Below are 19,956 nucleotides of genomic sequence, written 5' to 3' on the forward strand. Positions count from 1 at the left end.
GCTAGAGGTATTGTTTATGTTTAATTACAAATGCAGCTGGCTGTTTATTCTGTCAAGTTTTCTATACTGCATTAATTTTAATAACAAACTTTCTTGGTTTGTACAACTTCCTGAATTCTTAGAACTAAGATTATTGTTAATTTCCGTCACTCTGATGCGTTCCAAATGCAAAAAATCTTGTAATCTGCTAAAGGATTATATCTTTCTTCTTAAACTTCTGCCTTATCTTTGTGACTTAAAGCAGAGAAGAGAGTCACAGATAGGTGATTGTTATTTGGAATAAGTACTTCCATTTATACATTAATATATTTTTCCTAACTGCCTTTTTTACTCCATATTTGCTTATTTTAAAGTTAACATGGAGTAAAATCTAACAGTTCTGAGGTTTACTATAGATTCACTTAAACACCATCACCGTCACCGTGTAAAACAGTCTGTCACTCCAAAAAATGTCCTTGTGGTCCATCCTTAGCATCCGCTCCACCTCTGCCCTCACCCTCAGGCAACCACTGGCCTGTTCTTTATCCCTGTATTTTTGCCTTTGCTAGAAAGCCATCTTTTGGGGATTTTTTCAGTCTAACTTCTTTTCCATTTCATTGTACCAGTAGTTCACTCCTTTTTTTAATCAACTGATACACTGTTGAGTAAAACACCACTGTGTGAGTGTAACAGAGGTTGTTTATCCATTTACCAGTTGGACATTTAGGTTGCTTCCAGTTTTAGTGATTTTGAAGAAAGCGACTATAAACATACACTTAGAAATTTTTGTATGAATGTAAGTTTTCATTTTTCCCAAGTACTTAATAGTAGGATTTCTAGGTCATACGTTTAATTTTATGAGAAACTGCCAAACTGTTTTCCAAAGTTGTTGTACCATTTTCTTTCTTTTTTTTTTAATTTTTAATTTAATTTTTTTTTTTTCTTTTCAGGGCTGCACCTGTGGCACATGGAGGTTCCCAGGCTAGGGGTCGAATCACCGCTGTAGCTGTTGACCTATGCCACAGCTCATGGCAACACTGGATCCTTTACCCACCGAGCAAGGTCAGGGATCGAACCTGCGTCCTTACGGATGTTAGTCAGATTTGTTTCTGCTGAGCCACAAGAGGAACTCCTGTTGTACCATTTTCAATTCCCACCACTACATTTTACTTTAATAGAAAATATGTAAATGTGACCCACCTAAGTACTTTTATTATTTATAGAAAAGTAAATGATCATGCAACAAACTGATACTTTTGTCTCTTCTGTTCTTATGTTGCCATAGATGACTTGAAAATCAGTCAGAGAATTTGAAATTTGATGTGGTATGCAAGAGAGAAGTTTTTCTTTAAGGTTTATCCTTTTTAACTGATGACAAAGAGCTTTGTAGATCATAGCAAGAATTTTATATCCTTTGCCACTTGTGTGATTTTTCTCATCTTTATCCTACTTTGTGTGCTGGGGTCCTTCATAAGTTACCTTGTTGCTAGGGTAGGAAAAGAAAAATTACGTTAACAGCTTGTACGGAAAAATGAAATAGTGATATTTTCTCAGCAAATATTTATTAAATGCCCACTAAGTCCTGGGTACTTATCTGGATGCTAGAGATCCAGTAGAGAGCACAACAGAACAAACAAAAATAAACAGCAGCAAAAAAATCTCCTTTCTTCAAGAACTTAGTCTAGTGATAAGAGCTAAGGAAAACCCACACAGCATAAGAAAAGGAAATAAAGTTTTGGTGGAGTGGAGGCCATTGTTAAGTTATATACTTCTAATTTTATTAGGCTGAAGCCATGGCTTGTTTCTTGTTTGTTTTGTTTTATTTAAATAAACTTTATTTTGGATTACTTGTAGATTTGGCAAGGCTGCAGTGATAATACAGAATTCCAGTATATCTCTTATCACATTTTCTTATGTTAACGTCTTTCATTACCACTGTACATTGGTCAAAGCTAAGAAACTCACATTGGTACATACTATTAACTGAACGCCAGATTTTGTCTAGGTATCACTGGTCTTCCACTAACAATCTTTTTTTTTTTTTTTTTTCTGTCCCAGGATCCAATGTAGGGTACCACATTGCATTTAGTCATTGTATTTCCTCCATCTCCTCCCATCTGACACCCTCTCAGTCTTTTTTTTTTTGGCTATTGCCTTGAGACTTTTGAGCAGTATTGGTTAGGTATTTTGTAGAATGTCCCTTAGTTGTCCGATGCCTTTCTCACGATGAGACTGGGGTAGTGAGGTTGGGGGAAGAATACAGCAGAAGCGAAGTACCCGTCTCATCTCAGCCTGTCTGTGCCTGGACATGCTGTGAACAAGACTTGTCACTGGTGGTGTTAACCTTGATCACTTGGCTAAAGGTACTGCTTATTCCGATTTCTCCATTGAAATGTTTTTCCCTCCCATATTCTGTTCTTTGGAAGTGGGTCACTAAATCCAGTTTATACTCGAGGTGGGGGATAGGGTAAGCTTTACTTCTTAGAGGGGAAAACAACTACATGTATTGTTTAGAATTTTTCTGAAAGGAAGATTTGTCTCTTATCCCTCATTTATTTACTTATACAATCACTTGCAAATGATACAATCCTGTATATTGTATACTTTGGGTTATAATTCATTGCAGACAGACCTCATTTTATTGCACTTCACTTTATTGTACTTTGAAGATACTGCGTTTTTTTACAAAGAGGTTTGTGGCAACCCTGTATTGAGCAAGTCTTTCAGCACCAATTTCCCAACAGCATTTGCTCACTTTGTGTCTCTGTGTCACATTTTGATAGTTCTTGCAATATTTCAAACTTTTTTCATTATTACATTTGTTATGATGATCTGTAGTGAGTGGTCTTTGGTGTTACTAGTACAGTTCACTGTAAGGCTCAGGTAATGGTTAGCATTTTTAGCAATAAAGTGTTTTTCAATTAAGGGATGTCTTTTTTTTTTTTTTAAGATATAATGCCATTGCACACATAATAGACTACAGTATAGTGTAAATGTAATTTGTATATTTGCTGGGAAACCAAAAGTTTGTGTGATCGCTTTATTTTGCTATTAGCTTTTACCGTGGTCTGGAACCAAACCCACAGTTTCTCCGAGGTATGCCCAGACCCATTACTTATTTTATTACTCACCTTGTCCCAGCTTTGGCCTTTGGGAGCTCTTTCAGGTTGGTTCCCTTTCCCTTTGACCTCCAACCGTTTGTTTTTTGAGGACTTGACTGGTTTCTGGTACTATTGGATATTCAAGGATCATCTTGTGTGTTCTTTGCCCCAGCCTTAGGATTAGCCCTTCTTCAAGAAGCTCTAGTTCTTTTTGGAGAACGGTATCTAGAAACCAAGATTTGGTGCTAGGTATACTCATTGCTACTGGGGTGCCAGCCATTTGATTTATTAAAATATCTTTAAAGTTAAATTGGAAAATTATGCCAAAGAAGAAGCAGGCCAGAAGTAAAACATACTCTGATGTGGGAAATTACAAAGTGAAAATTTTCTATGGCCATGTTAAGCCCAGCTTTTGGAATCATAAATTTTAAGAAAAGTACATATTGGGTTCTTGTATATTATTTAAATAATATGTAGTTTTAAAGCTATTTTAAATACACATTTCAGTATGCAATGAGGTAAAATGGTTTCTGTTGTCAAAGTTTGTTTTTGTTTTAAGCTTACCTTATTAGGATTCTTTTCACTTTGAGTGGAACAAATGATTTCTTTTAACTTGGTGGTTGAACTTTTGCTCATGTGGATTGTAAGTGAAAATTGAGAATTCTGTTGTTAGAGATCTCTTAGGGAAACTGACATCAGTTTTAATCCAGTTCAATCATTAATAAGTCTCTTTTCAAAAGTAAGGTGTTTTTGATTTGGGTTTTTTTTTTAGGACTGCACCCATAGCATATGGAGATTCCCAAGCTGGGGGTCTAATCGCAGCTATAGCTGCTGGCCTACACCACAGCCACAGCAACGCCAGAGCCAAGCCGCATCTGTGACCCACACCACAGCTCATGGCAACGCCAGTGTGTTAACCCACTGAGCCAGGCTAGGGATCGAACCCGCAACCTCATGGCTCCTAGTTGGATTTGTGTCTGCTGCACCATGAAGGGAACTCCAAAAGTAAGACTTTTGATATTTGGTGTTTTGTTCTAATTTAGACATTTTCTGCTTTGGATATTTAAGCCACAGGAATAAGTAAATGGTTTCCTCAACACAAATATGGTGGATTTGGTGTGTACAGTAGTCCCCTTTATCTGTGGTTTTGTTTTCCACCATTTCAGTTATACTTGGTCAACTGTGGTCTGAAAATATTAAATGGAAAACTTCAGAAATATTTCATAAGTTTTAAATTGTACACCACAGTGTTCTGAGCAGCATGGTAAAATCTGGTACTCTCCTGTCTTATCCTGCTTTGTCCCTGTCTTGGGCATGAGTTATCCTTTATCCAGTCTTAGTAGATATCATCGGCCGTCAGGCCAGCTGCCCAGGTGTCAGAGAGCTTGTGTTCAAGTAACTCTTAACTTACTCAATAATGGTTCCGAGGTGCAAGAGTAGTGATTCTGGTGGTTCAGGTATTCTCTTACTGTGCCTAATTCATAAATTAAATTTTATCATAGGTATGTGTGTAGGAAAAACATATTAGAATTGGATACTATCCACAGTTTCATCCATCCATCGAGGGTCTTGAAATGTATCCCATGTAAGTAAGCTGGGACTGCTCTTTTTCTTCTGTTCACCAGATTGGAGCAAGTTTTAAAAGTTGAATTAAACTTGAAATTGGGAGTTAAAGTTAATTTTTAAACAACATTAAAAACTTAAAATTTAAAAGTGGATAAAAGTATAATTGCTCTAAAAACCAAGATGGTCCACTGCTTTAATTCTTTGTGTTTTTGTTTTCCTCTGCAGAGAATGTAGCTGGTCACTACATTTCCCCGTTTCATGATATTCCTTTGAAGGTGGACTCTCAAGAGGTATTGTTTTAACTTGTTTGGGGCATGAAAATGTGCAATTCTAATATCACCATAAAATGCTCTTTGGAAGCATCTCGACAGGAAGGAATTTGGTTGGGAATCAAGAAGGAGAATGAAAGTATAATAACAGGATTATAAGCCTCCTTCATGAATTAGACTTGGGATAAGAATAGAATTCTTGCAGAAGGACTTGGGGGCAAAGAGGTCTTAGTAGCCCATAAAGCTTAGAATTTGGTAGAATATAAAGATTTAAGGTTAAGAATTTAGGTTGACAAGAGGATTATTTTAAATAATAATAATAAGTAGTGGTAGTAATTAAATAGCTAACACTTGTGGATTATTTTCTATTTGCCAGCCACCATGTAATGTATGTCTTTTTATTATAATCCTTGTGAGTTGCTATTATTATCCCCAAGGACACTGGAGCTAAAGGCTTGTTGTTGACTTGTCTAAGGTCACACAGCTGGTAAGTGAGAGAAGCAGGTTTTGATCTGTCATTTCAGATCACAGTGTTTATGCTCATTAACCGCTCTGCCAAACAGATGCTAAAAAAATAAAGTTGGAAAATGGTATTCTTTGAATAGCTATTCTTTTAGAACCTGAAATTACGTGACAGGTGTGAGGGCGGAAAGGATGTAGGTTGGGGGGTGGGAGATCTGCTGCTGAAGGTAGAGATAGCAGGGGCTCAGAATCACTGGATCGGTCTGGGGGCTCTGGACTGGGGCGAGATGTCGTAATTGGTAGCTGATGTTCATAATCAGCACGACATTGGAAGCACTTTCCTTAACATCCCAGTGGTTAATAGGTGTATTTCATTACCAGATTTAGTAGGGGGACAGCTGTAAAGTAAATAACCAGGCTTCCATTCCGGGATGAGATTCTGTGGGTCTGATTAGTAGGGTTGGGTTTTCTAGAACTGTCAGAAGTTCAGTGTGGGTGCAGAGGCCAGAGAGGAGGTGAAAGCTGCCTCAGATGCAAGGCTGCTCTGGCCTTTCTGGTGTTACCCCAGGGGCCAAAGCTTGGTGCGGTGCTAAGGTTGTGGAATGCTGAAGTGGGATTTATGAAGGGCTGGACTGTCCATAACGATGGCAGTAGGAAGAATGATATTGAGGATTTATTGAGTGCTCCCAGGGCTTACCTCAGCACTGTGCTCAGAGCTGGACTTAGGTTATTTCAGTGTGTCCAAGGCTACTGTTACTACCCTTATTTTGTTAATGAAGTTAAAAACCTTGCCCCTGGTCACAAATCTGGTTTGTTACAGAGGTGAGATTTGAACTTAGGTACTCTAACTCTGTATCCTTTTTTTTTAAACATTTTGTCAGGCTTTATTTTATTTATTTTTTTAAGTTTTATTTTCTTCAAGCTTTATTTTAAATGATAGCAGACTTGAGGTCAAGAAGAAAATAGATAATGGTGCCTTGATACAGTTTTTTTAAAAAAAAGGAAAGATATTTTATTCTAAACTATCATTTACAAACACATTTAAACTGTAGTCATTTCCTATAATGTCTGTTGAATTTTCTATAAATAATTCTCCCAGAAAGAGCCAAGGAAAAGGATGCTCGGCAGCAGGGTACCCTGTGTTCTACAAAGCCTGCATCTTAACTGCTCTTGTGTAACCTTTCCAGCTCACTACTTTTAAGGAGTTTTCGGCTAAAGGACAGGGAGTCATATAATCTGGAGAGAAAGAAACCAGTGAGAGGAAACCAGTGAGAAACCAGTGAGAAAGAAACCAGTGAGAGGACAGAGAGTGTGTGGAGTGTTGGGGTGAGGGGGGGTTGTCCTTGCCTTTTATTTTCTTATGGTCGGTGAGATATCCAACCTAAATATCTCCCATCTCCCAGCACCTCCCTTTGATTTCAGCCAAAAATGTATGCATTCACCTATTTATCTGTTCATTAATTTTATGCATTCAGTGAACAGTCATTGCATGTTTATTATGAGCCAGACAGTATTCCAGGCACTAGAGCTACAGTGATGAATAAGATAGAGTTCCCACTCAGCTGGAGGAGACTAAGAATCCGAAACATAAACAAGTCAATCAGCCATTGTTAAGTGCTAGAAAACTAGAACAGGGTAATGAAGGCAGGAGTCACTGGTGGATGCTCCTTCATATGGGGGTGTACCATGACAGAATCTGTGTACCCAGTAACAACAGTGATGATAACATTTGGGGGAATCTTGTAGTAGGTAGGGGTAGAGATGGAACAGAGTAGGCTAGAAACATCTCAGTGGGCATAATATTCTGCCTAAAGAGAATGGGTTTGGGGGAATATGAGATTTGAAGTTATGAAAAATTGAGGGCAGTAGGAAAGGACAAAATATAACAGGTTATGCTAGTGAATTTGGGGCATCATGAGATTGGTATACACAGTGTTTGTGTAAATAGCTTTCCCTCATTCTCAGTTGTGATGAGAACTGTTGCCCCGTATACTTTGGGATGTGGTATTTTAGGAACAGAAATAATGTTTCAGGACTTACTTGGAATAATTAATTTTCTCTTTGCTTTGTTTCCTTCATTAGTCGTTTTGGTGTGTAAAAGTTATGTATAATGTGAGCATTTGTGAATGGCATAATTTTTCTCCCCAACCCACCACATACTCTGTTTTAATTTAAAAGTGCTTGATGGAGGCAGAGTAATCACACCTTGGTGGAATTCACAGGCAGGAGGTGCAGCCCAGTACTTTCATGGCTTGTTAGTCACACTCCCTGGAGTTCCATTTCAATAATGAAATGACTGTTTTAAGCATAATCACTGGAAACTGCCAGTCTTTCCTTAAAGACGGAAAAGAGCCTTGGCCGATTTTATAAAAACTAGGAAAATATACTTGAAAGAGCTTTAGCTTTCCTGATAATTTGTTTTATGAAACACTTTGATGCTCATGCATTGGGGATGCAAATGCTGAGAAAAAAATGAACTGGGCAGTTGGTAGATTCTCTTGAATGAGGTTTCTGAACTGGAATGTTTATACAATAGGCATATTTTCATTACTTTGCAGTCAGTGCAGCTGTATTCTTTCATGAAATATTACAATCATAAGTTTCTTTTTTTCCTCTCTTTTTTTTTTTTTTTTTTTTTGTCTTTTTAGGGCTGCACTTGCAGCCTATGGAGCCTCCCAGGCTAAGGGCTGAATCTGAGCTACAGCTGCCAGCCTGTATACCACAGCCACAGCCACGCAGGATCTGAGCATCTCTGTGACCTAGACCACAGCTCACTGCAATACTGGATCCTTAACCTACTGAGCAAGGGCAGGGATTGAACCTGCATCCTCATGGATGCTAGTCAAATTCGTTTCCACTGAGCCACAATAGGAATTCCCATTAGTTCCATTTTTAAATTGAAGTGTAGTTGATTTACAGTGATTCGGGTGTACAGCAGAGTGATTCAGTTTTTTATACATACACAGACACATATATTCCTTTTCAGATTCTTTTCCATTATAGATTATTACAAGATACTGAGTATAGTTTCCTGTGTTACACAGTAGGTCCTTGTTATTTATCTGTTTTATTTATGGTAATGTGTATCTGTTAACCCCGGACTCCTAATTTATCCCTCCCCCCCTTTCCCTCTTGCTAACCACCAGTTTGTTTTCTGTTTTTGTGAGTCTATTTCTCTTTCGTAAATGAGTTCATTTGCATCATTTTTTAAGATTCCGTATGTATATAAGTGATATCATATGATATCTGCCTTTGTCTGACTTTACTTAGCATGATAATTCCTAGGTCCATCTATGTTGCCGCAAATGGCATTACTTTATTCTTTTTTATTGCTGAGTAATACTCCTGTGTGTGTGTGTGTGTGTGTGTGTGTGTGTATACCACATCTTCTTTATACATTCAGCTGTTGATGTACATTTAGGGTGCTTCCATGTCTTGGCTCTTGTGCTGTTATGAATATCGGGGTGCATGTGTCTTTTTGAATTAAAAGAGTTTTCTTCCGTTCTGGATACATACCCAGAAATAGGATTACTGGATCACCTGGTAGTTCCAGTTTTAGTTTCTTAAGGAACCTCCATACTCTTCTCCATAGTGTCTACACCAATGTACATTCCCACCAGCAGTATAGGAGGGTTCCCTTTTCCCCACACCCTCTCCAGCATTTATTGTTGGCAGACTTTTTGCTTATGGCCATTCTGGCTGGTGTGAGATGGTACCTCATTGTAGTTTTCATTTGCATTTCTCTAATAACCATCTTTTCTTTTATAGGAAAATGGCATTCCTACAAAGAGAGCACGAAATGATGAATATGAGGTATATCTAAAGGTTTTTATTTGTGTGTCTCACTTTTGTTATCGTTTAAAGACTTTGATGATAATTTGCATTGTAAAGTGCTTCTGAATTATTCTCACTTGCAAAACTTGCATGTGCATTCTGAAGTTTTTCTTCTAGTATCTCTTTAAGGCAGCCAGGGACAATAGTGCCATTTCACTTTTTTCCTTGTGGTAAAATATACGTAACATAATATTTATCACTATTGCACACTTTTTACGTATATAGTTCGGTGACCTTAAGCACTGTAACATGTTGTACAGCCATCACCACCATCCATCTCCAGAACTTCATCTTCTCAAACTGAAACTCTGCACCCATTAAGCAATCATTCTCCATTTCCTCTTCCACCCACCCCCTGGTTGCCACTATGAATCTGTCTATTCTAGGTACCTCTTTGCCATTTCACTTTATAAATGGTGAAAAATCAGAGAGAATCATGAAGTGAAGGCAGATTTTATTTATCGAGGTAGATGGTCTAAACTAAAGGTACTCTATAAAAATTGGTCAGTTTATTATCTTTTCATCGTAAGGAAAATGATGGTTTGAGAGGCTCTTTTAGGATCCAGGAACAAGTTTTTGAGGGGTAGAGGCAAAGAAGAAAATAGTTATACCAGCTATATGCTAAAAGAAATATATTCTAAATATATTTTTCAAACATGTGACTATCAAACTCTTAATAGTTCTTGACTTAGGACCAGAACCTTTGACCAATGTCTGTCATCCCATCTCTTGCTGTTGATGCCTTTTTATCTTGCTGATTACAGGCGACTTTCCCTGCCCTCTTTCTTAGCCTTCTTTTCCTTTCCAACCTTATGGCCGTCTAGACTTTAGTCTGGCTGAAACTTAAGACCCCAGCTTTTGACTCTACTTCCAAACATAGCCCTGGGGCTATTTAATTCCTAACACCTTTGCCTGCCCTGCATCCTTCATTCATTTATTTTCCTAAACTGGTGTTTGTCAAAATGGTCCTTAAGCCATCTACATTGGAACCACTTAGGGGGCTTGTTAAATTCAGAATCCTAACCCATTCCATATTTACTAAATCAGAATCTCTGCTTGATGGGGACTGGTTAGTCTATATGTTTAACAACTGGTGCAGGGCATCCCATACATACTGAAGTTTGAGAACTACTGCTCTAGATGTTGGGTAAATAGAGGTTTAGGGGCTCAAGTTTTTATAGATTCCTGGAGGCTTTGTGTGTTAATCTGGAAACAGTTGTTTTAGAGAAAATGTACTAAGTAATACAGCCAACTTAAAGCTTAATTCTTAGAACATAGTGTATGTGTCAGAGACTACTTGATTTGAGGGGGTTTTGTTTGTGGTTTGTTTTTTTAATTCTCTCCTATTCTGTTTCTATGAGTTTGGCTTTTAAAAATTTTTAAGATTCTACATACAAGTGGTGCCACACGGTATTGGTCTTTCTCTGTCTTAATTGCAGTGAAAATATTCTCCAGGTTCTTCCATCCTGACAAAAAGGCAAGATTTCCATCTTTACTCATTCTTTTTTGTTTTTGTTTTTCTTTTTAGGGCCACACCTACGGCATGTGGAAGTTCCCAGGCTAGGGACACAATGCCAGATCCGAGCCATGTGTGCGACCTACACCACAGCTCATGGCAGTGCCAGATCCTTAACCCACTGAGTGAGGCCAGGGATTGAACCCCTCTTCGCATGGGTACTAGTTATGTTTGGTATTGCTGAGCTACAATGGGAACTGCCTGTTCATTCATTTTTGACAGGTACTTAGGTTGTTTTTAATGTCTTGACTGTTGTGGAATAATGCCATAATGGGAGTTCCCATTGTGGCTCAGCAGTAATGGACTCAGCTAGTATCCATGAGGACTCGTGTTCTGTCCCTATTCTTGCTCAGTGGGTTAAGGATCCAGCATTGCCGTGACCTGTGGTGTAGGTCGCAAACCAGACTTGGATCCTGTGCTGCTGTGGCTGTTGTGTAGGCTGGCAGCTGCAGCTCCAGTTTGACCCCTAGCCTGTGAACTTCCATCTGCTGTGGGTATGGCCCTAAACAGACAAAAATAATAACAATAATAGGCATAGGAGTGCAGATATCTCCTCAATATTCTGTTTTCATTTCCTTCAGATATATATCCCAAACTGGGATCACTGGACCATATGGTAGTGCTAATTTTAATATTTTGGGAAACCTCCATGCTGTTTTCCATTGTGGCTGCACCAATTTATATTCTCACCAATAGTGCCCAAGGGTTCCCTTTTTTCTACATCCTTGCTGGTACTTGTTAGTTCTTGATTTTTTGATGATGGTCATTCTACTGTATAGGGATGAGCTGGTATCTCATTGTGTATTTGTATTTCCCTCATTGATTAGTATTTCCCTGGTGATTAATGTTGTTGGCCATCTGTGTATCTTCGTTGAAAAATTGTCTACTCAAGACCTGTGTTCATTTTTTTTTTTTTTTTTTTTTTTTTGTCTTTTGTTGTTGTTGTTGTTGCTATTTCTTGGGCCGCTCCCGCGGCATATAGAGGTTCCCAGGCTAGGGGTCAATCGGAGCTGTAGCCACCGGCCTACGCCAGAGCCACAGCAACGCGGGATCCGAGCCGCGTCTGCAACCTACACCACAGCTCACGGCAACGCCGGATCGTTAACCCACTGAGCAAGGGCAGGGACCGAACCCGCAACCTCATGGTTCCTAGTCGGATTCGTTAACCACTGCGCCACGACGGGAACTCCCCATGTGTTCATTTTTTAATCAGATTGGTTTTTTGCTGTTGAGTTGCATGATTCTTTACATATTGTGGATATTAACTCCTTAATAGATATATGACTTGCAAATAATTTCTAACATTCCATAGGTTGCCTTTTCATTTTGTTGATGGTTTGCTTTGCTATACAGAAGCTTTTTAGTTTAATATAACCTCACTTATTTATTTTTGCTTTTGTTGCCTTTGCTTTTAGGGCCAAATCTAAATTTTTTATATATATATATATATATTTTAAGAGTTAGGAAAAAAAAAAAAAAGGAGTTCCTGTTGCGGCTTAGTGGTTAAAAACTCGAAGAATATCCATGAAGTTGCAGGTTTGATCCCCAGTCCTGCTCCATGGGTTAAGGATATGACGTTGCTGTGAGCTGTAATGTAGGTTGCAGATGTGGCTTGGATCTGGCGTTGCTGTGGCTGTGGTGTAGGCCTGTGGCCACAGCTTCAATTCAGCCCCTAGCCTGGGAACCTCCATATGCCATAGGAGTGGCCCTTAAAAAAAAAAGAAAAAAGAAAGAGCATAGAAAGGTGATTTTCTCTCATTTTTCCCTCAGGTATGTAAAATCTACTGACTACTTTTTTGTATCTTATTTTCTGCAATAAAAATGGAAGGGAGAAATAGAACTGAAGGAGGTAGTAAATGTCCCTGACACACACCCAACTTTCTAATTGAATTGTGTGCCCTTGTAGCATTTGTCATTTTCTAATAAACTTCAGCTGGCCATTTTTCATTTGTAATTAACGCTAACCTTAGGAAAACCAGACTGACACTGGCTTTAAAAAATTACAGGTCATGGTGCATTTTAGCCAGAGAGAAGAAAAGCAGGCTGGAAATACACCCTTAATGATTGGGAACAAGTGGCGAGGGAGAGTGTGGTTAGCAAGCTTAAGATTCAAACCTGAGCCATTGTTCTTTTGGCCTAATTCAAGTGTCTGTGAGTGGGTTTGGTAGGTGGTGTTGTGTAAAAGGGTTGTCACTAGCTTTGTCTTCTCTGTCACCTCTGAGGGTTCATCTGCATGCATTTGTTCTCCTACAGCCAGACTTTCAGGGATGAATAAATTATGTGAACAGCTGCCATTTACTTCTGTTTTTCTTTTTAACAGCTACTTCAGACATATTTAAACAGGTGCTGGGGTACCTCATGAAAGAGCATGGAAAATGAAACATAACAGCAGGGCTGTGTATAAGGTGGCTAAGATAGGCATGAGACATCCTTCTAAGGAGCGATTGTTGAGAATTCATTCTCAGCTTTGTTCTTTATCTCATTATGAGCATGCAGTTTTGTCGTAGGGGAACTCCTAGCCTTATCTTCAAAAACTTAAAACCATCGTTACTTCTGTGGCTCGATATATATTTACACTTAATTGTATATATTGCATTCTTTGAATTAATAGCATCCATGTTTCACTAAGAAAGCCTCAGATATTGTTTAGCAGTGCTCTAAACCAGAAATTCTCAACTCTGGCTGAGAATTAACATTGCTTGGAAAGCTTTTAAAGCTAAATAACGCCCTGACTCCACTCTAGAACCATTGAATTCAAATATGTGGGAGGTGGGGCTCTAGGAATCCTTTTTCTTTTTTCAGTGGTTTAAAGCTCTCCAGGTGATTTCAAAGTGTGAAAATAAATTGAAAAATCACAATTGAGAATAAATATCTTTAATCATTGCTTCTCAAATGATCTGTGATGAAGGACTGATTTTTTTTATTTGTTTATTTCTAATCTGTTGTGAACTGATACTCTAAAAAATACATTTGAAATGAATCATTAGAAAAGTATGATTTAAGTTGCAGATTTTTATTATTAGGTTCAACAGTCATAAAAATTTTTTCATCAAGTTGCTGTAAAAGTTTCTAAATGAACCAGTAACAATCAACTTGCCGATTATCCCTGGGCTATGACCACACTGGGAGTAAGACTGTTTTAAACCATTGCTTTGATGCGTTGTTAGTTACTGATATTAAAATGGCATGCTAGTCATCTTTAACTGTAAGACCTTCTCTTTGCAAGGCTACTACCGTAGGAAATTATTTTTACTCACCATTGACCTGGCATCTCCTTTGTTTTAAGGACTCTGCAAAGTTCAGAAATGGTGGAAAGAAGCACTGGTCTTAGTAACTGTAGGGAACCAGATCACCAGATATGCAAGCTAAGCTTTGAAACTCACCATAAACTTCATAACTACCTGTATCAATAGCCTTAATTTTATATTATGAGCACAATAACTTGGATTTTTATATTATAACTTTCAAAATCTTTTACTTCATCATTGTCTGTATTTTCATTTAAAGTATGTAATTGATCTTCGCATCAGCCTAGTGTGGGCTGAGGATGGAGATGGTCGCACTTCCTTTGTAGACTGGCTCTCGCTCCTATTTCACTTGGAAAATAAAAATTGAAACAAGGTTCTTGACTCCTTTCTAGTTCTGTCTTTACTCTGAAAAGGTATTTCCAGAAATGTAACAACGTCTAACCCTGTGCAGCAGTGGTCAAGCGACATGATCAGGTTTAAATTCTGTTGTGTTTTAACAACTTCTCTAATTTTTTAGAAGGAATTTAAGACATAGGCAGACATGTGATGCAGATTCTAAACGTTTTCTGTCGGGGGGGGAACTAAAGCATTTATTTTCATGCAGGAGATAAGTGAAAAAAATAAAGGATAAGTAAAATTTAAAAAATTTTCTCTTTGTTGTTTTTTTTTTAATTGCAGAATTTGTTTAATATGATTGTAGAAGTACCTCGGTGGACAAATGCTAAAATGGAGGTATGGGAATAGTCTATTAATATCAAATGGAAATGAAAATTAATAATGATATAAAAACTTTGTTTCAAGTTGTTTGCCATAGTATTTTGAATTTGGCATGGTTGACAAACTTCTTTATACTGAAAACATTCTTGTAAACTTTGAATCTAATTTCAAAGAGCAAAATACTATTCAAAGCCAAATTTTATACTCTAAAGAGAGTGTTTTCTATTTTTTGCCTCTCTAGTTTATTATACACATATTTATGTAGTTTTCCTTGATTCTGCTGTCTTTGACAAATATTTTCAAGATTTTCTAAAGTAGCTTCTGAGATGTGTTTTGTTCATAGACACAACTGAAACATACTGTTTGGGGCTGGTGGCAAATTTGGTTTTGGAGACTTGATTCTCCATTAGATTTTATTTTACTCTACCAGGAATGAAGGCATTTTCCTGGCCATCTCTTGATATCTAAGAGCATCAGTTGTTCCCCTGGTTAGCTTTTTTGTTGGTTTGTTTATATCTTTCCACGAGACAACCTATCATGAACTTCCTTTTTGCTACTATTTCATCTTCAGTTAGGTAAGATGCCTTATAGTTCTGAGTAAAATTTAGTTTATGGCACTTCGTTTAAATATTCTATAACTTTGAATGTGATGACAAGTATTATTTCAAGTGTTTAAGTTTAGGGTTGTTATATCAGTATCCATTTTTCAGATTTTATATTTGGAACATTGTCAGTAATTTCACCAAGTCCTGGTAGAATTTTTTTTATTAATATTTTAATAGGAAAAAGTAAAGACATTAGATTCTTCTTTTGTTCTTGCTTTAGGTATAGTGTTTTATCATTCTGACTACTTTGTACCTCAGTTGGGTACAGGATCAAGAATCTGCAAGATCTTACCTAATTTGTTTGTTCATTTGAATACGGCTTCAGTAATTTTTTGTTAACTTTATAGGATTGATTTTTTTTTTTTCTTTTTGCATGGCAGTTTGGATGTGTTTGAAAGGTAACTTTGAAATGAAATCACTTGGTGAAAATCTTCATTATAGATTGATGGTAGCAAGCCTGAGATTAGTAATAAAAAGCAAGTTGATTCATCCTTAGTCTTTTATCAATTCAGTAGTTTTTATTATTGTGTTAGAAATAATTAGTGCATAAATAATAGAATACCTAAATATATAATCTGGTATTTCCTTTCTAGACAGTTTTAAAAATACAGACTGATAAATAGAAAAAAAGAGCTGGCTTAATTTATTTTCAGGTATCTTTGATCATTGAGTTGGAATATGAATATTTAGTCTGATAATGGCAGATTTAAAAAACAGTATTTAAATGTAGAATTAATTATCTCTTATTCCCCTTACCCCCTTTTTTCCATGCTCTGCTCAGATTGCCACGGAGGAGCCATTGAATCCCATTAAACAAGACGTAAAGAATGGCAAGCTTCGCTATGTGGCAAATATCTTTCCTCACAAGGGTTACATATGGAATTATGGTGCCCTCCCTCAGGTAACATTTTTGTTATAATGGTCAAACTTCTCTGTCTTCTGAAAAAATTGCCTTGTAAATCCTTTGAACTGCTTGAATTTAAATTGATTCTGAGAACAGGTCAGTGTGAGAGATTTGTAAATTAAAAAAAAATTTAATGTGAAGTTTTATTGTATCAATAAATTTCTTTTTCAAACTCTGTGTCTGTACTGAAGTTCTTGTAGTTAGGCATATAGAACACTCATATTTGGCATTTTGGACACATTTCTTTTGGGAGTGCTTGGCAATTAAGAGTCAGTGAAAAATGTTCTATCTCCTTTTTCTACAGTCATTTCTTTGAGTGTGAAAATTATGTTTTTATATACATTCATATATGATAGTATAATTTTGTTTTTTAAACCTTAACAGATGAACCTTTTAAATTATTAACTCTTTCAATGCTGTATAGCAGACATTGACAGAACATTGTAAATCAACTATAATAAAAATTTTTTAAAAATGAATAAATTATTAACTTTTTCAGAGCTCACTGTGAATTGAATTAGGCAACTTAATTATGTACTCTTATAAACTTACAAGTTTTAAGTGGGAAGCAGTGAAAAGAATGGCCAGGTAATGGTAAAGTGGCATTGCTAGTAGAGAGTAATACTTACTATTTACTTTTCTTCATTTCTTATCCCTTTTTATTTTCTCCTTGTGTTTCCTCACTCCTGGGAAGTGGTAACTCCTTCCAGATTATTTAGGGAGTGAAAGTCAGAGTATGCAGAGTCAAAAGTCTAGGTTTTGGGACAGAGAAATTTCTGCCTTGATGTTTAATAAAAGCCATTAGAGCATCTGTCTATCTGGATATTTAATTTTTGTATTTTAATTTTATTTATTAATTTTATATTCATGAAATTCCAAGATGCTTTTCAGGAAGTATCTGAGCAAAGGGGGTCTTGCCTTATCCAACTCTGAAAAACAGCTGCCCATGTAGAATAAACATTCACAGGAAAAGAAAAAACACAATTGTGTTCTAAAGACTCAGGCTGCCTTTGATGTAGACCACCCACGTGGTTACATTCTTGCTTAAAACAGGCACTTCTAAAATGATGTGCTGAGAATGTCTGTTGAAACCAAGGCGGGCTTTCTGACTCCCCAGGTGCCTAAGTAGACTTTCTGTTTGACTTAGCAGTGAAAGGGCAGGAACATTTTTGTTAAGCTTCAGGGATACTGTCTGTAGGAGAAGCTGTATATGGATGAGGGGAAGGCCAAGCAAGCCATTGAATTAGACAGAGACAAAAACAGAGCCATAAAATGGAGAGTGGGCAGAGGATAAACTAAAGTTCATTTCATTAAACGTTCATTAAGGCTTTATGTGCAAGGCAGTGTATTAGGTGCTGAGTGTACAAAGAAAAATGAGATATAAATAGAAGATCGAGGCAACTTAGTAAGTGACTGAGAATGTGGATTTTGGAGCCAGCTTGCCACTTACTAGTCATGTGACCTTGGGCAAGTTCCTCTGTCTTTCTGAACCTCACTTTCTTCACCTGTAAACTAGATGATAAACCACCTACCGCACTTGGCCCTGTTGAGGTTAAATGAATTCTTGCATGTTCATCTTAGAATAATGCCTGATGGATAGTGATCACATTATTTTTGCTACTGCTAGTACTTTTATTATTATTATATGATCTTTTTTCTAAAATAATTTATAATCTCTGGGGATGGGGTGATCAACATCAAACCAGCTCTTACAGTGGAACATAATAGATACTACTGACTCACCTGCTTGTTCTAAACTTTTGTAGTTTATTTATTTGAAGTCCTGGCAGATTTTTGTACTCCTCTGAATGTGTTTGAATTTTCAAGATGCCCTCACCTTGCTGTTGTGTTAGCCTGTTAGGTGCAGTAGTTCTTCTTCACTGGCAGCGGAGTTAGATTGCAGCCAGCTCTTAGTGCACCCAGTGTTCACCACTGCCTCCCCAAATTCATACCCCACCCAGCATCCAAAACACTGTTTTTGCCCATATGAGAACCTTCTAATGGTTTCCTATTGCTGAAAGGACCAAATAGAAAGTTCCCAGTGGGGCTCCTCCACTCCGCATGTTCCGGCCCTCATCTTGCAACGTTGGTCCTTCCTCCCTTCTGTTCACCACAGTGGCATCCTCAGTGTTCCTGGTTTCCTTGTTCTGTTTCCACATCAGCCCTTCCTTCCCAGAGTTGTTCATTCATTCGGCGCACATTTTTGAGTACCTGATATTTGCCAGGCCATGTTCTAATTACTGGAGGTAAAGGTACTGATAAAAGAATAAAAGTAACAAAAAGGTATTTGGGGCTTTTATTCTGGACAGAGAGAAAATAAAATGAAATAAAATAAAATAAAATAAAAATAGTACATCACATGGTAGAAAGTGTGTTGGAGAAAAATAAAGCAGGGAGTGGGACTAGGATCGTTGGGGTCGTTGCTGTCTGGAGAGGGAGGGAGAAGGCCTTGGTGAGGAGGTGTTGTCTGAGTGGAGACCTGAAGGAAGTGAGAAGGTGTTAACTTAGTGACGATCTGAGAGTGTGTGAGGCCATGGGGCCGGCAAGGGGAATCCAACAAGAAAGAGCAAGTAGAAAGGTCCTGAGGTGGAAGGAGGCCTCGTGTGTCGGGGTGACAGAAAGGAAGCCAGCCAGGGTGGCTAGAATGGAAGTGAGGAGGAGGAAATAGACCTGTTTTTTTTTGTTGTTGTTTTTTGGTTTTTTTTTTTTTTGCTGTTTTTAACCAGAGGTCTTTACTATCTTTTTTTTTTTAATTTAAAAAAATATTTAATTTATTTTTCTACTATCTTTTAAAACCCAAACTGATGTTGTGTGTGTGAGTTTGTGCGTGTTAGTCTTCAGCAGAAGAATGCATTGTAGATGGTGTAGAAGTTATATACCAAACAAAGATGACGACATCGCTTCATGCTTATAAACAGTTGAAGTTAGGCTAGTTGTTTCTGGACAAGGTAAGTGGACCTCATACCTTTTGGCTTCATTGTCAATGTTGAGACGGAGTGAGCCTGCTGAAATGAAAGCCAGTCCCTGGTCCCCTTTACATTGTTGGTCTCATGTCCTGCTTCTCCTTGTCCTCCTGCTCGCTCACCCACACTGGCCCTCTCGCCATTTCTCGTTCTCTGGGCACGTTCCGGCCTCAGGCCTTTACACTCACTGTGTCCTCCAGCTTGGTACACCTCCAGGTGTGCATGTGACCTGCCCTCCTAAATGTTTGCATCTTCTTCATGATGTCTGCCCAGAACATTCTTTACAGTTTCAACCCCTGTACTCCCATGCCTCCTTCCATGCTTAATCTTTCTCCTTTTCCATTACACCTACCAACTTCTGACATGCTATATAATTTAGGTATTCATTATGTTTATTGTTCATTTCTTATAGCTAGAATGCAGTCTCCATGAGGGCAGGGATTCTGTCTATTTAGTTCACTGATGTCTTCCAACTGCCTGGTACCGAGAAGGTGATCAAAAAATATTTGGGGTATGAATGAATCCATGAATGTGCGGTGTGTTGCATTTGGTTCATAGGCATGTGTGGGTAATTGGATTTTGCTGTGCTCTTATGATTTGTCTTGTAACAGCAGGAAATTTGTTCAGAGCAGTTGCCAAGCCAACCGTGCTTGCAAGAGTGTTTAAACGGCAGAATACTGTTTAAGTAGCATCCTCTCCACTTAGCTTGAGATTGATCAGTGTGCCTTCATTATTTCAGACCTTCAGCTGTCTCAACTGTTTAACCTTAATAACTTCTGCACCAGCAATAAT

At 37.8% G+C, this 19,956-nt stretch overlaps 1 protein-coding gene across 3 annotated transcripts in view; it reads left to right on the forward strand.

Moving 5' to 3' along the window:
- The window catches only part of PPA2 (pyrophosphatase (inorganic) 2), an 84,317-nt gene that overhangs the window by 11,726 nt on the left and 52,635 nt on the right, over window positions 1-19,956 (forward strand). For 2 of the 3 annotated variants that reach the window (XM_021101713.1, XM_021101715.1), the window contains exons 2-5: window positions 4,872-4,936; window positions 9,146-9,190; window positions 14,654-14,707; window positions 16,079-16,198. In XM_021101713.1, the coding sequence (XP_020957372.1) occupies window positions 4,872-4,936; window positions 9,146-9,190; window positions 14,654-14,707; window positions 16,079-16,198 (284 nt within the window). The remainder of the gene's footprint in view (window positions 1-4,871; window positions 4,937-9,145; window positions 9,191-14,653; window positions 14,708-16,078; window positions 16,199-19,956) is intronic. The other variant, XM_021101714.1, reaches the window with a different exon arrangement.

Source organism: Sus scrofa, chromosome 8, assembly GCF_000003025.6.
Source record: "Sus scrofa isolate TJ Tabasco breed Duroc chromosome 8, Sscrofa11.1, whole genome shotgun sequence".
In the NCBI taxonomy this organism is placed as follows: domain Eukaryota; kingdom Metazoa; phylum Chordata; class Mammalia; order Artiodactyla; family Suidae; genus Sus; species Sus scrofa.